Genomic DNA, 14,174 nt, shown 5'->3' on the forward strand with positions numbered 1-14,174 from the left:
GTTTGCAATACACTGAAAGCAGGCTACGTACCTTTTCTTTATCCTTTTACAAGTGCCTTAAGATTTACCATACATTAATAGATTTTGGAAGTCGGGAGAATGCAGCAGAAACTTATTTTTTATGTGGTTACTCTGAAGAGTAGTCTCTAGTGGCCCATATATTTCGGGCCTCTTTATTGGCTTTCCTTTCTTAATAGTTTAGTTTCAAAATGAGCTATTGTGTGTTTTAAGGTACCAGGAAATAGAGATGACATTTGTGTTGCTGAAAGATTCTTTATTCAGAGAAAACTTTGCATCAACTAGACTTAAAATAAATGAACAACTGGAGCAACTATACTGGTGTTAGTATTAGCGGGCAACAGTGACTACAAAACTAAAAAATGACAAAAAATTTCATTAAAAATAGCAAATTACGTGTTACATTTATTTTGGGGGTCAGTACGATTTCAGCAATATGAGTTATATTTTTTACTCCGTTTTATTACCCAATTGCCTGAGGAAGGAAATGTTGCGACTCTAAAACCAGTAGCAGGTTGACCTGTTTAATCTATCTACTACAAAACAGCACCACAAAATTGTCCGAATTTTTCTAGATATTGATACTGGAAAGATGAGATTACCGTACTTTATTTCAGAATACAAGTGGTTATCTGCTTGTTTGGAAATTGCCACAACCTGTTGGGGAAAAAAATGTAGAATTTACCTAACTTACCTAAACATACACTTTTAGGCACATCTCTTCTTGTGTGACGACCCATCAAGTCACATGACTACAGTCTCATTCATAGGGTTGTGATCCTGTGGCAAGTATTGTAGACTGTGGCCTTAAGACAAGGTGTCACAGAGACTGAAGGGGCATACTTTAAAATAAATTTGTCATCAGAAAAATTATTAAATATGTAAATCAAGTGTAACATTTTAAAGAATTTTTCCTAAGGTTAATAATAAGCTGGCTCTTCCTGTTCTCGACAGTGGTCTTTTTTATACTACTTTTCATTAGTCATATTATTGGCATTGAAAGGTAACACATATTCACAGATATCGAAGAATCACACATTGCACGATATGTGAGGGTCACAGTTTCTCTCCTCCTTCTTTCTTCACATAGACCTCTGCACAGGTCACAGAAGATGCCTAGAAAACTCTTCCATACTGGTCAATAAGTCCCCTTCAGTCAAATATTTCCTGTGGTCCATATAACTGCTGTAAAGTATACCTCTAAGTGCCGTTATCAGCAACTCTAGGCAGTTTTCTGTGCTCCTAATAATATACAAAAAATATAATCAAACTTTAAAATTAAGTAGAAAAGAAGATGTAGTAGTACAGTGTCTCATTTTATTTAGTGGGCACTGGTGTCGTGGCGGTGGTGGGCGCCGCCCAGTGCTACACCATTTTTATGCTAGGAACGTTAGGGACCCACTCTCAATTGGTGGCCTTGACGTGGCGATTGGGCTTTGTACCTTTTGATCAAAACGTATATACTAACAACCTGTTAATTTTTGTAATTATGCTGAGAAGCAATTAGATCATAATACAAAATTGTGGATGTGCACCATGTCTGTTTTTTCTACCAGGATATACATTACTATAAGATTTTTATAGATTTCAAGAGGTAAGTTTCTTTTATTATTTAAAATCTAGTGTAGGTGTAAAAATTGTGACCTAGCCTTGGTGACACAACTGCAGGAGAGTTATTTATATTTTGCGTCCAATTTTGTATGTTTGTTAACTTGAGTAGATATTGTATATGTGTTTGTCTGTATAGGTAGCTAGGTGCCGTTTTCTTGTTGTTCATGCAGTCTTTGTTTTCTCAATAGGTAGGTCAAGAACTGCTTACACTCTCTGTCAGCATCTTGGTGTAACATTTTATTGCTGTTGATCACTATAAATAGCTTAAGTAAATCTTCATTTTGCTGACCTCTTGAAGAAGGCTCCACATCAGCAAATTCTTTCAATGGATACATGAAGAATTACTGGTCATTGCATCGTATAGTTTTATTATTTTAGAAAATGTGTCAGCCGTTATGTTCAAAACGCTTCCTATCACTTTGGAGTTAGTAACCTTTCTTGTCCTGAAGTAAATCTGTTGGTTGAGAGCGGGTGACTTGGTATAGTTTTAGCTTTTACCGCATGTTTATTGAGATAATGGAACTTACCATATGCCAACTCCATACAATGTGTTGTTGTTACTACTTAGTGCAGTTACATAGGATAGGGGCTATTTTCTATTTCAGAGTACTCCTTTTAACTATTTTGGATTTAAAAATGCTTTATGGGCACCAGCAAAAAATATTATAGTAACCGTACATAACTTTTCTTCTTTCTCTGTAGGAGACGATGTCTCATGAAGAATCCACAGAAGAATCTGAGGTGATTACTTTATACGTTTCAATGTGTGACTTTCCTATAGGTCTTGATAATATTATACTCTATAGACTAATATAAATCATTATTAGAAAGATTTTAACAAATTTAACAATTAACTTGATTCTGACTCAGTGGTTCATAGACAGAGACTGTGATCCCAACAAATGACGATTTACTCCGAATCGCTTGGGTGTTTCAGAGAAAACATAATATAAAAATAACCACCAGGAATGAGGTAAATAGTCATTGGAGCAGTCCCCAGTGACTTCTCTCTACCCCGCTGGAACTGAGTAATTCGTCTATCCTTACGCGTGGGGAGGACAGCAGCGTGGGAACATCCTGCCGTGTCTACTGATTTCTCTGAAATGCCCAAGCTTTAGGTAAATCAGAATAAATCATAGTGTGCCAGCTTGTATGTCAATAGTGTATACGTTGTCATTATATGTAATGGGTCTTTAGCTTGGTAGGGATGGGCAAACTGCATTAAACAGCAGTCAAATACATAGTTCAAATGCAGGGCTTCTCCTGCTCTTTAGTGGCAAAACACAATATACAACTGTATTCACTTTTGCACAAAGGAAAACCTGCCTGCCTAAGCACTAGCTGCACATTTTAACTTGCCCTCACTCCAATGGTCCAACTTCAGTTCCTCATAGCCTTTCAGGGCAAACTGAATCTCATAGTTTTATGGCCCATTGACAAGTTGTCTACAGCACCTGTGCTGATCTGGGCTGAAAACCTGGAGTGACCTAGACACCCCCCACAGTCCTTCCTGTCACCTTATAAAAATCCAGGCCCTATAACAGGACTTATCAAAAGTCCTAGTAAGTTAAGTCTTGCCAGGGATTTTAACAATTTCCTGTATTTCCCATATCTCGCCCAGCTTTAGCTGGATGGGATATTCGCTTTCTGAAAACTGGTATCCACAACAGATAGCTTGGGGAAATATAGCAGTCCCCAACGACCATTCTAGTCAGGGATTACTTCTAAAATAGACACTGTCTCACAGTTTCGATTTTAGTAAATATGTATTTTTTGCATATTTGTTTTTACCTCTTCACTTTTTAACCCCTTAAAGACACCGGACGTAAATGTATGTCCTGGTGAGCTGGTACTTAATGCACCAGGATGCACATTTACATCCTCTGCATAACCCCGAGCATTGGAGCGATGCTCGGGTCATGCGCGGCAGGTCATGCGCGGCAGGGACCCGCCGGTAATGGCGGGCATCCACGATCGCTCGGATGTCCGCCATTAACCCCTCAGATACCGTGATCAACACAGATCACGGCATCTGCAGCATCGCAGTCACTAAAATGGATGATCGGATCGCCCGCATCGCTGCCACGGCGATTCGATCATCCAGAACGGCAGGCGGAGGTCCCCTCACCTCCCTCCGCTGCCTTTCATGGGTCTTCTGCTCTGGTCTGCGATCGAGCAGACCAGAGCAGAAGATAGCCGATAACACTGATCAATGCTATGTCCTATGCATAGCACTGAACAGTATTAGCAATCGAATGATTGCTATAAATAGTCCCCTATTGAAGTGTAAAAAATAAAAGTAAAAAAAATTTGAAAACCCCCCCTCCCCCAATAAATATGTAAATTGTCCCATTTTCTCTGTTTCAGTGTAAAAAGTGAAAAAAAAAAAAAAAATATATATATATATATTATATACATATTTGGTATCGCCGCATGCGTAAATAGCCAAACTATTAAAATAAAATGTTAACGATACTGTACGGTGAATGGCGTGAACGTAAAAAAAAAAAAGTCCAAAATAGCTGCTTTTTTTTAATAACATTTTATTCCCAAAAAATTCATAAAAAATGGATTAAAAGTTTTATATAAGCAAATTTGGTATCAATAAAAAATACAGATCACGGCGCAAAAAATTAGCCCTCATACCGCCGCTTATACAGAAAAATGAAAAAGTTATACGTCTTCAAAATAGGGGGATTTTAAACGTACTAATTTGGTTAAAAAGTTTTCGATTTTTTTAAGCGCAACAGTAATAGAAAAGTATGTTTTCATGATCATCATTTTATTCATATTGACCCAAAGAATAAAGAACACATGTCATTTTTACCTTAAATTGTACGGAGTGAAAACAAAACATTCCAAAATTTTTTTGGTTGCGCCATACATTTTATGGTAAAGTAAATGATGGCATTACAATGGACAACTGGTCGCGCAAAAACCTTCATACTAGTCTGTGGATGAAAATATAAAAGAGTTATGGTTTGATGAGTCCTTAAGGCCCAAATGTGCTGAGTCCTTAAGGGGTTAATAACCATGATTCAGTTTTCCCTCTGTAGACTCATATGAGAGCTTGTTTATGCAGGACCAATTGAACTTTGTGATGATATCATTCATTGTACCACAAAATCTACAGAATGTTTTGTTTTAGTTTACTACGTTTGAAAAATGTAACTTTTTTTTAAACAAAAATAAGTGTGCCTAAAATTGCCCTCTTCTGACCCTTATAACTTTTTTATTTTCCTATGATCTGTAGTTTTCATCATTGCCATTTGTCTTTAGATAGGACTTTTTAATTACTTTTTATAATTTTTTTCTGGTTATGCGACATGACCAAAAATCAGCTTTTCTGGCTTTGGGTATTTTTTTCTGTCTACACTATTCACTGTGAGGTTTCATTAACGTATATTATAATAGTTAGGGCATTTCCACATGGCAATACCAATTTTTACATTATTTTATTTGGAAAATGGGGAGTGATTTAAACATTTTTTTAGGAGGGGCTTTCAAGTTTTTTTAAAAACATTTTTCTTTTTTTTTAATACACAGTTTATAAAGGGCACCTGTCACCGCGATTAAACCTTTTGGACTGCTTACACTGTGCTATTGGAGTTTAAATCATCTTTCCCACCACATCCGTGGTATAGCAGCCCGCAATCCTCAGAAAACTGACTTTTATTCTGCTGTGCTCTATGCTGATAACTGCAGAGTATTCATTGGACTACTAGTGACTAGTGACTGCTTTTTGTCTGAGATCACTTTTTGGCAGGCATGTTTGACAGTCAAGTCACTCCTACGTCACGCACAGCAAGTGAGGGCATTACTGCGCCTGCATGTGATAGTCTCGATCACAATTAACCCCTTATGGACTCAGCCCATTTTGGCCTTAAGGACTCAGACAATTTAATTTTTACGTTTTAATTTTTTCCTCCTCGCCTTCTAAAAATCATAACTCTTTTATATTTTCATCCACAGACTAGTATGAGGGCTTGTTTTTTGCGCGACCAGTTGTACTTTGTATTGACATCACTCATTATATCATAAAATGTATGGCGCAACCAAAAAACACTATTTTTGTGGGGAAATTAAAACAAAAAACGCAATTTTGCTAATTTTGGAAGGTTTTGTTTTCACGCCGTACAATTTATGGTAAAAATGACATGTGTTCTTTATTCTGAGGGTCAATACGATTAAAATGATACCCATTATTATATACTTTTATATTATTGTTGCGCTTAAAAAAAATCACAAACTTTTTAACCAAATTAGTACGTTTTATAATCCCTTTTTTTTGATGACCTCTAACTTTTTTATTTTTCCGTATAAGCGACGGTATGGGGCTAATTTTTTGCGCCATGATCTGTACTTTTTTTTGATACCACATTTGCATATAAAAAACTTTTAATACATTTTTTATAATTTTTTTTTTATAAAATGTATTAAAAAAGTAGGAATTTTGGACTTTTTTTAATTTTTTTTCGTTCACGCCGTTCACCGTACGGGATCATTAACATTTTATTTTAATAGTTCGGACATTTACGCACGCGGCGATACCAAATATGTCTATAAAAAATGTTTTTTACGCTTTTTGGGGGTAAAATAGGAAAAAACGGACGTTTTACTTTTTTATTGGGGGAGGGGATTTTTCACTTTTTTTTTTTTACTTTTACATTTTTTTACATTTTTTTTTACACTTGAATAGTCCCCATAGGGGACTATTCATAGCAATACCATGATTGCTAATACTGATCTGTTCTATGTATAGGACATAGAACAGATCAGTGTTTTCGGTCATCTTCTGCTCTGGTCTGCTCGATCACAGACCAGAGCAGGAGACGCCGGGAGCCGCACGGAGGAAGGAGAGGGGACCTCCGTGCGGCGTTATGAATGATCGTTCATTTAAATCGCGAACTGCCGCAGATGCCGGGATCTGTATTGATCCCGGCACCTGAGGGGTTAATGGCGGACGCCCGCGAGATCGCGGGCGTCGGCCATTGCCGGCGGGTCCCTGGCTGCGATCAGCAGCCGGGATCAGCCGCGCATGACACGGGCATCGCTCCGATGCCCGCGGTTATGCTTAGGACGTAAATGTATGTCCTGGTGCGTTAAGTACCACCTCACCAGGACGTACATTTACGTCCTGCGTCCTTAAGGGGTTAAGGAAAAAGATCGCCGCCAGACACCTTCCAGGACTTTTATACTTCGGGTCAGGCAAACATAATACCTATTCTGGCCAGCAAGTGAAGCCCTGCCATACCAGGGTGATCACTGGCTCCTGGAAGTTGTCCCATAGCAATCCTTCTTCACACTGCAGTGATACCCTGAAGCCGATGCTTCAGTGGCTGCAGCGAGTGACGTAGGAAGCTTTTAGCCTGGCATGATCTCAGGCAAACAGCGGTAACTAGTTAATCCCCAAATGGATTCCTAGAGGACAGCAAGTATGGATGGTTAGGGATGATGATTTAAATAGCACAGTGAGAGCAGCTTTATAGGGAAATACCTAATAGCAGGTTCAGTATCACCCGCACTAACTTGTCATACAGGCTTGTAGTGCGCATGATACTGATGAAAATGATACCAACCGCATCTTGATCCGTCACTCCGTTCCACTGTAATTCTTCTTTTTCTGTATATTCAAATTAGTTGCTTGGGGCATGGGCAGACCTGTGAACCCTGCTCCGGGCACTGTGATGTCATCTTTGCCGGGTGGGCGCTCCGCACGGCTCCTTCATCTTCATAAACCCCTTCCCTGCTCGCTCGGTGTACGTTATATGCGCCACTCCCTGGGTACACTTGGAAGTGGCATATGGCTGAGCTTCATTCCAGCGTCCTTGCGTTCCTGAACGGCACTTCCCGGTGTACCCAGGGAGCACCGCATGTGCCGAACAGTAATGTACACAGAGCAAGCAGGGAGAGTGAGTATTGAAGATGGAGAAGCCGGGCAAGGATGACATCACAGTGCCTGGAGCTGGGTTCGTAGCTCCGCACATGCCCCAAACAACTAATTTGCATATACAGAAAAAGAAGAGTTACGGTGGAAAGGAGCAACGGATTAAGATGTGGTAAGTATCATTTTAATCAGTATCACCCGTACTACAAGCCTGTATGAAAGGTTAGTGCAGTTGATACTGATGACAGATTTCCTTTAAGTCCCCATATGGGACTTTCAGAAGCATGCGATTGCTTTCTTTGGTCAATACTATGCCATTGCATAGTGTTGACCAATGTAATCGAAGATCTGCCTGAGGCAGGCTGTGTAAGCAGAATGAAGATCGGCGGCAAAGAATAAGAGGAGGCCTTCCGGCTGCCATTGGCTTGGCTGCCAAGAGTCTCTTCTATAGTGCAAAGTTATTTCTCATTATCTTCCTTTTAGTGGGAGGAACCAGAGCTGGGCTATTCGCCTGAACTTGCCTTCCTTTACATTACTGGCCAATCACAGGACAGCACCTACCATTCTTTGCTTTGACATCACATATTGTCAGAGAAACTATGCTGAGGAATGATTTACAATGCATTACTATAGATGGCTTGTGGGGAGAGAAGGGGGTTGTTAATGCAGCAAGCAGCCCTGATCTAAGCAGTGAACTACTGCAGCTGATGATCATCATGATAAGCTAAAGGAAGGGGGCGAGGTTACAGCAAGAAAGAGGCTATATCGCCAAAGCGGCTCTGCTCAAAGCAATTAACTTCTGCTGAAGATGACAGGTTACACAAGGGATAGCTGCCTAGAACTTTAGTGACCTAGAGATTACAGAAGACTATTGGTTTAACTTTCAGGCAGAGTGCGGACCCTCTGGAGGAGAAAGACTGGCTCAACTTGCATTTACACTGTCCAGACACTCCCCTGCACACATCAAATATAAGCCCTACCCCTACTTCCTGTGTTCTTTCTTGGTCTTTCCACTGCTAGAGACTAGGAGTCATTTTTGGTAAACTAGGTGGTAAACAGATTCTCAAATCTGTTACAAATAAATAGGCTATTAAATAGAGGGAAGTGGTTTGAAAAGACAATTAAAATATATTTCACTCGGTTGGGTAAACTTGTATCTCTATATTTTTAAAAACAAGACCTTGCTAGCAACATTACCCAGTATAATAGTGCATAAAAAGGTCCATAAAAGGTTAAAGGGGTACTGCACCACCCCAGCATTCAAAATATTTTGTTATGAATGTGGGCTGTGGTGGTCGTGACATCACGCCCCCTTAATGTAAGTCTATGGGAGGGTGCATGGCGGGAGCCACGCCCCCTCCCATAGACTTACATTGAGGGGCGTGACTGTGACATCACAGCCTCCACAGCCTGCATTCATAAAATGTTCTGAATGCTGGTGTAGTGGAGTACCCCTTTAAAGTGCCTCTCCCTCAATGGGCAGTAGAATAATTTAACTGTTTCTAAAAGCGTACCACCTTTTTTTTTTTTTTTTTTTTTTTTTTTTTTTTACGTATGCTGCTCACTAGGTCATGCAGATGCTTTACATGTCTTTATGTGTCTAGCTTCTCTATTTGGCTCAAAAATCTATCTGCTCTGCTGCTCACTTATTCTGACATCCACTGCTAAGGAAGGGGCATGTCTGAGGCAAGCACTGAGCCTACCTACACTCACCATGCATTCACTTCCTACCTGAATCTGCCATGCTGTGCTGTGTCTTTTTATCCAATCACTGCAGGCTGCTCGGTAACACTCTCTTCACTGTTTTAAAACAGGAGTCTGATAGAGAGGACAGGAGTTAGTACAGAGGAGTGCTAGTCCCGCCCTCACTTCCTGGGCTTTGTCCCAGCCTGAGCTGGAACAAAGTTGATGCTGCAGCTGGACAGTATTATGTTCTGTATGGAATTAGGACCTCTAGTGGTCTTTTTTGTAAGCCATGATATCTATAAAATAGACAATTTTAATGAAGTATATTAGAAAGTCTAATGTTTTACCAAGATGTGCAACAACCCATTTCACCGGAGAACCGTCCTTTGGTGACATTGGTAATATGGCAGTGATATAGATATAAAATTACAGACGTTTTGTTGTAGAGCTGTAAAAACATGTTCTTTAACCCCTTAAGGACCCAGGCCATTTTCACCTTAAGGGCCCTAGCATTTTTTTGCACATCTGACCACTGTCATTTTAAGCATTAATAATTCTGGGATGCTTATACTTTTCTCTCTGATTCCAAGATAGTTTTTTCGTGACATATTCTACTTTATGTTAGTGGTAAATTTTTGTCAATACTTGCATCATTTCTTGGTGAAAAATTCCAAAATTTGATGAAAAATTAGCAAATTTTGCATTTTTTTTTTTTTTTTTTTTACTTTGAAACTCTCTGCTTATAAGGAAAATGGACATCTCAAATTATATATTGATTTACATATGAAATATGTCTACTTTATGTTTGCATCATAACGTTGACATGTTTTTACTTTTGGAAGACATCAGGGGGCTTTAAAGTTCAGCAGCAATTTTCCAATTTGTCACAAAATGTTCAAAATCAGAATTTTTCAGAGACCAGTTCAGTTTTAAAGCTGATTTGAAGGGTCTTCATATTAGAAATACCCCATAATTACCCCATTATAAAAACTGTACCCTTCAAAGTATTCAAAATGACATTCAGAAAGTGTGTTAACCCTTTAGGTGTGTTTCACAGGAATAGCAGCAAAGTGAAGGAGAAAATTCAATATCTTAGTTTTTTACACTTGCATGTTCTTGTAGACCCAGTTTTTGAATTTTTACAAGGGGTAAAAGGAGAGAAATCCCTCTAAAATCTGTAACCCAATTTCTCTTGAGTAAGTAAATACCTCATATGTGGATGTTAAGTGCTCTGTGTGTGCACTAGAGGGCTCAGAAGGGAAGGAGTGACAATGGGATTTTGGAGAGTGAGTGTTTCTGAACATGTTTTTGGGGGGCATGTCACATTTAGGAAGCTCCTATTGTGCCAGAACAGCAAAAAAAATAAAAAATAAAACATGGCATACTATTTTGGAAACTACACCCCTCAAGGAACGTAACAAGTGGTATAGTGACCCCCTCACTGTACCACTTTTTACGTTCCTTGAGGGGTGTAGTTTCCAAATTAGTGTAACTGTGGTGTTTTACCCTTTATTTTGTGCAGGTGTAGTGTAGAGCAGGTTTACAGTGAGACCTCCAGCTGTTGCAAGACTACAACTCCCAGCATGCTCTTTGGCTGTCTGTGCATGCTGGGGGTTGTAGTTATGAAGCAGCTCGAGGCATACTACTTTGGCTGCCCATGCATGCTGGGAGTTGTAGTTTGCAACAGCTGGAGGCACACCGGTTGCAAAACAGTAAGTTAGGGAACAAACTCTGTGTTTCGCAACCAGTGTGCCTTCAGCTGTTGCAAAACTAGAACTCTTAGCATGCACTTACATCCGAAGGGCATCCTGGGACTTGTAGTTATGCAACAGTTGGAGGCACACTACTGCAATTCCCACGATGCCCTTTTAGTAGTTTGTGCATGCTGGGGGTTGTAATTATGCAATTACTGGAGGCACACTTTTTCATAGAAAAAAGGTGCCTCCAGCTTTTGCATAACTACAACCCCCAGCATGCAAAACTACCAAAGGGCATGCTGGGAGTTGTAGTTGTACCTTCTGCTGTTGCATCACAACAACTCCCAGCATACCCTATTGTGCATGCTGGGAGTTGTTGCTAAGCAACAGCAGGAGGCTAGTCTTACCTCCTGCTGCTTCACACGTCGGATCCTACCTGCAGCCGCTGTCTCCGCTTCAGGGGCCCCGATCTCACCGCTGATGCTGGGGATCGGGGCCCCCACTTCAAGTTCATACACCCGGAACCTGGTCTCGCCCTCCGGAGTAGGGGCGGAGTAGATGCCATTAGGGACACCCCCACAGCATGCGTTTTGATTTGTCGGCCGTTACCACGACAATCGTGAGGTTGCACCAGTGCCACCTCACTCCTGCTGCTAAAGGGTGATAGGTGCCGTCCGACATGGCACCTATCACCCTTTTTTCCGGGTCACCGAGGACCCGATTGACCGAGAATCGCTGCAAATCCACGATCTGAATTGATCGGTCTCAGGACCCCCCCAGGGGTTTGCACAAGGTGCCTGCTGAATGATTTCAGCAGGCATCCCGGTCCGGTCTCCGCCCCCCGCGCGTCTCGGACCGGAATTCCCATGGGCGTATAAGTACGCCCTGAGTCCTTAAGTACCAACACGTCATGGCGTACCTGTACGCCCTGGGTCCTTAATGGGTTAAGGAATCGATTTTTGAAAGGAAAGCTGCGAGTTTTCTTGTATGGGGTAAATGTCACTCTGTTCATGGCTGCGCTTTGCTTCCAGTCAGGACTTGTACTATTTCATCACGTTGCCATGGAGACGGTGCTAACTGTCATCTCCACTCAGGTCGCTGATGGTTTTATTTGTAGGTTTTCAGGATTATTAAAATTTAACAAAAATTATTGATTTTCTTTTTATTAACGCTGGCTTGTGTTTACCCAAGAAGGCCTGGCACCAGCAAGCATTTTCCTGTCAAGTATTATAAATATATATATTTAAAGGGGGTGCTGTCCAAAGAAAAAGAGGATTATTTTTTTTGAGGCACAGAGAAAAATAGTTTTCCTTTTACCTTGTATTTTTTCATCCTTTAGTTGTTTCGAATGTGATGTATTGTCCTCAGCAATTGAGCACTCTGAGAGAATTGTATTTTACAAATCATTTTCCATTTCCTTTGTTTACAGCAAGACAAAATGCCTCCCAAAATCACAGTTAGGCAGACTTTAACTTAACATAAAAGATACCTGTCAGAACATGAAATGGCGCATCAGCATGCCAAATTGTTGAAGTTTTTTCCGTGTATTTATGTGCTGTACAGCCTGGCAAAATGCTTCAGTGCACAAAGTTCTCAAAGTATATATTTTCCTCTGCGTAAAAGAAACTATTACCTTTTTATTTTTCCTGTTATAAATGAGAAAGGCAAAAACGTATTTACATCAACTTTATCTAATGGCCTGTATGAGTGCTTTTATGCAAAATAGCCAGGAGACTAGAATTAACTTTTCACATTGGCTACGCATTAGTTCTTCGCATTTAAAACGCGTCAAGTGGGCAGTGTTATTACAATGACACGCTGCCGAGAATGTGCCTTTCACTACACAAAACTATTATAGCATTCGTAAAAAAAACAAAAACATGGATTACATACTTATTGTGGTTTTTATTTGATTTGATGCCTCTGTCTGGTTTGATGTCTAAAATACTTAAAAGGGGTACTCCGGCCTTAATACATCTTATCCCCTATCATAGGGATAGGGGATAAGATGGATGTCTGATGGATGTCTGATCACAATCTGTCATTCAGCCCTGCCCCCTCAATGCAAGACTATGGGAGGGGGCGTGACGGCTCTAAGCTGCCGGGTTTTTAAGAGCTCAAATCCATCACGTTTTATGTTGGAACATTAGTAAAAATGTTGGGATTATTCAAAAGTGTTGCGGCACGCCCCTTTTTCAGCGGTCATGCCCCCTTTGCCGGTGGCCAGGCTCCTTTTTCGGCTTTTGTGAGTAAAATGGAGAGTTAATCTTTTTTTTTTTTTGTGTGCAAATTGTGGCACAAAAAAAGAGCGACACAATTTGGGCACAGAAACTCGAGAAAAAACTGTGAGGATCCCTTTAGTAAATGACCCCCAATGTCTTCAACCCACCAACACAGTCATCCAAATGCCTCAAGCATCTCCCACACACAATGCCTCCAGTCTCACCCACACACAGGGCCTCTAGCCCAAATGTCTCCAGATTTATCCACATATAATGCCTCCAGCCTCACCTACACGCAATGCCAGGGGGGTGACGGGGGGAGGAGAGGGGAAGGTTTGTCAGAGGGGTGGACATGGGTGACATGTCTCAGAGGGGTGCAAGGGGAGCAATCTGGGCTGTGGTTCCAGTTTTATGCCTGGCTGCAGAGGACCAGAAAGATTACATGGGTAACTGAGCAGCATCCCCTTACCAGTGCGTGCATCCTCTTCCCAGTCTGCGGACCTGTGAATCATGATGTAGCAGGGGAAGGGAAGGCTGTGTGTGCAGAGCACATGCAACACACACACACACACACACAATACGCAAACAAGTTTCCCTTCCTCCCTGCGGCGCCATAAGTCACAGGCACGTAGGCCACAGAGGGAAATTTGAAAAATAATTTTTTTTGCCACCATCTTTCCTACTGGAGCATCCAGGGACCCCTGGCAGGGCCTGCCGGCACCCTGGTTGGGAATTACTGATGTAATAATATAGCCTTGAGTGCCTTTTAGGATCTATTTCTCCCTGTGATCAGTCAACTCCAGCCGTGTTAATTAGCAGACAGATTTAATGCACATGTATTGATACAGGTGGATGTTCTCTTATATGCAGAGAAACAGCTCCGCAGAAGAAAATCATACCCCAAAATAGATTACAGCCCTTTTATATGGCAACACTCTGAGTGTGAGCTGACTGCATAAGGAACCCTGGTGGCTCATGGTGCATAACTTTATTACCAATCACAGGGTTCCTTATTTTTTACATTTTTTTTAATTTACATTTACAACAACATCA

The 14,174-nt window shown here is 40.8% G+C and overlaps 1 protein-coding gene across 2 annotated transcripts in view; it reads left to right on the forward strand.

Annotated features, from left to right (window-relative positions):
• The window catches only part of VPS41 (VPS41 subunit of HOPS complex), a 272,718-nt gene that overhangs the window by 34,201 nt on the left and 224,343 nt on the right, over positions 1 to 14,174 (forward strand). For both annotated transcript variants that reach the window (XM_056520459.1, XM_056520460.1), the window contains exon 2: positions 2,332 to 2,370. In XM_056520459.1, the coding sequence (XP_056376434.1) occupies positions 2,332 to 2,370 (39 nt within the window). The remainder of the gene's footprint in view (positions 1 to 2,331; positions 2,371 to 14,174) is intronic.

Source organism: Hyla sarda, chromosome 5 (assembly GCF_029499605.1).
Source record: "Hyla sarda isolate aHylSar1 chromosome 5, aHylSar1.hap1, whole genome shotgun sequence".
Lineage (NCBI taxonomy): Eukaryota > Metazoa > Chordata > Amphibia > Anura > Hylidae > Hyla > Hyla sarda.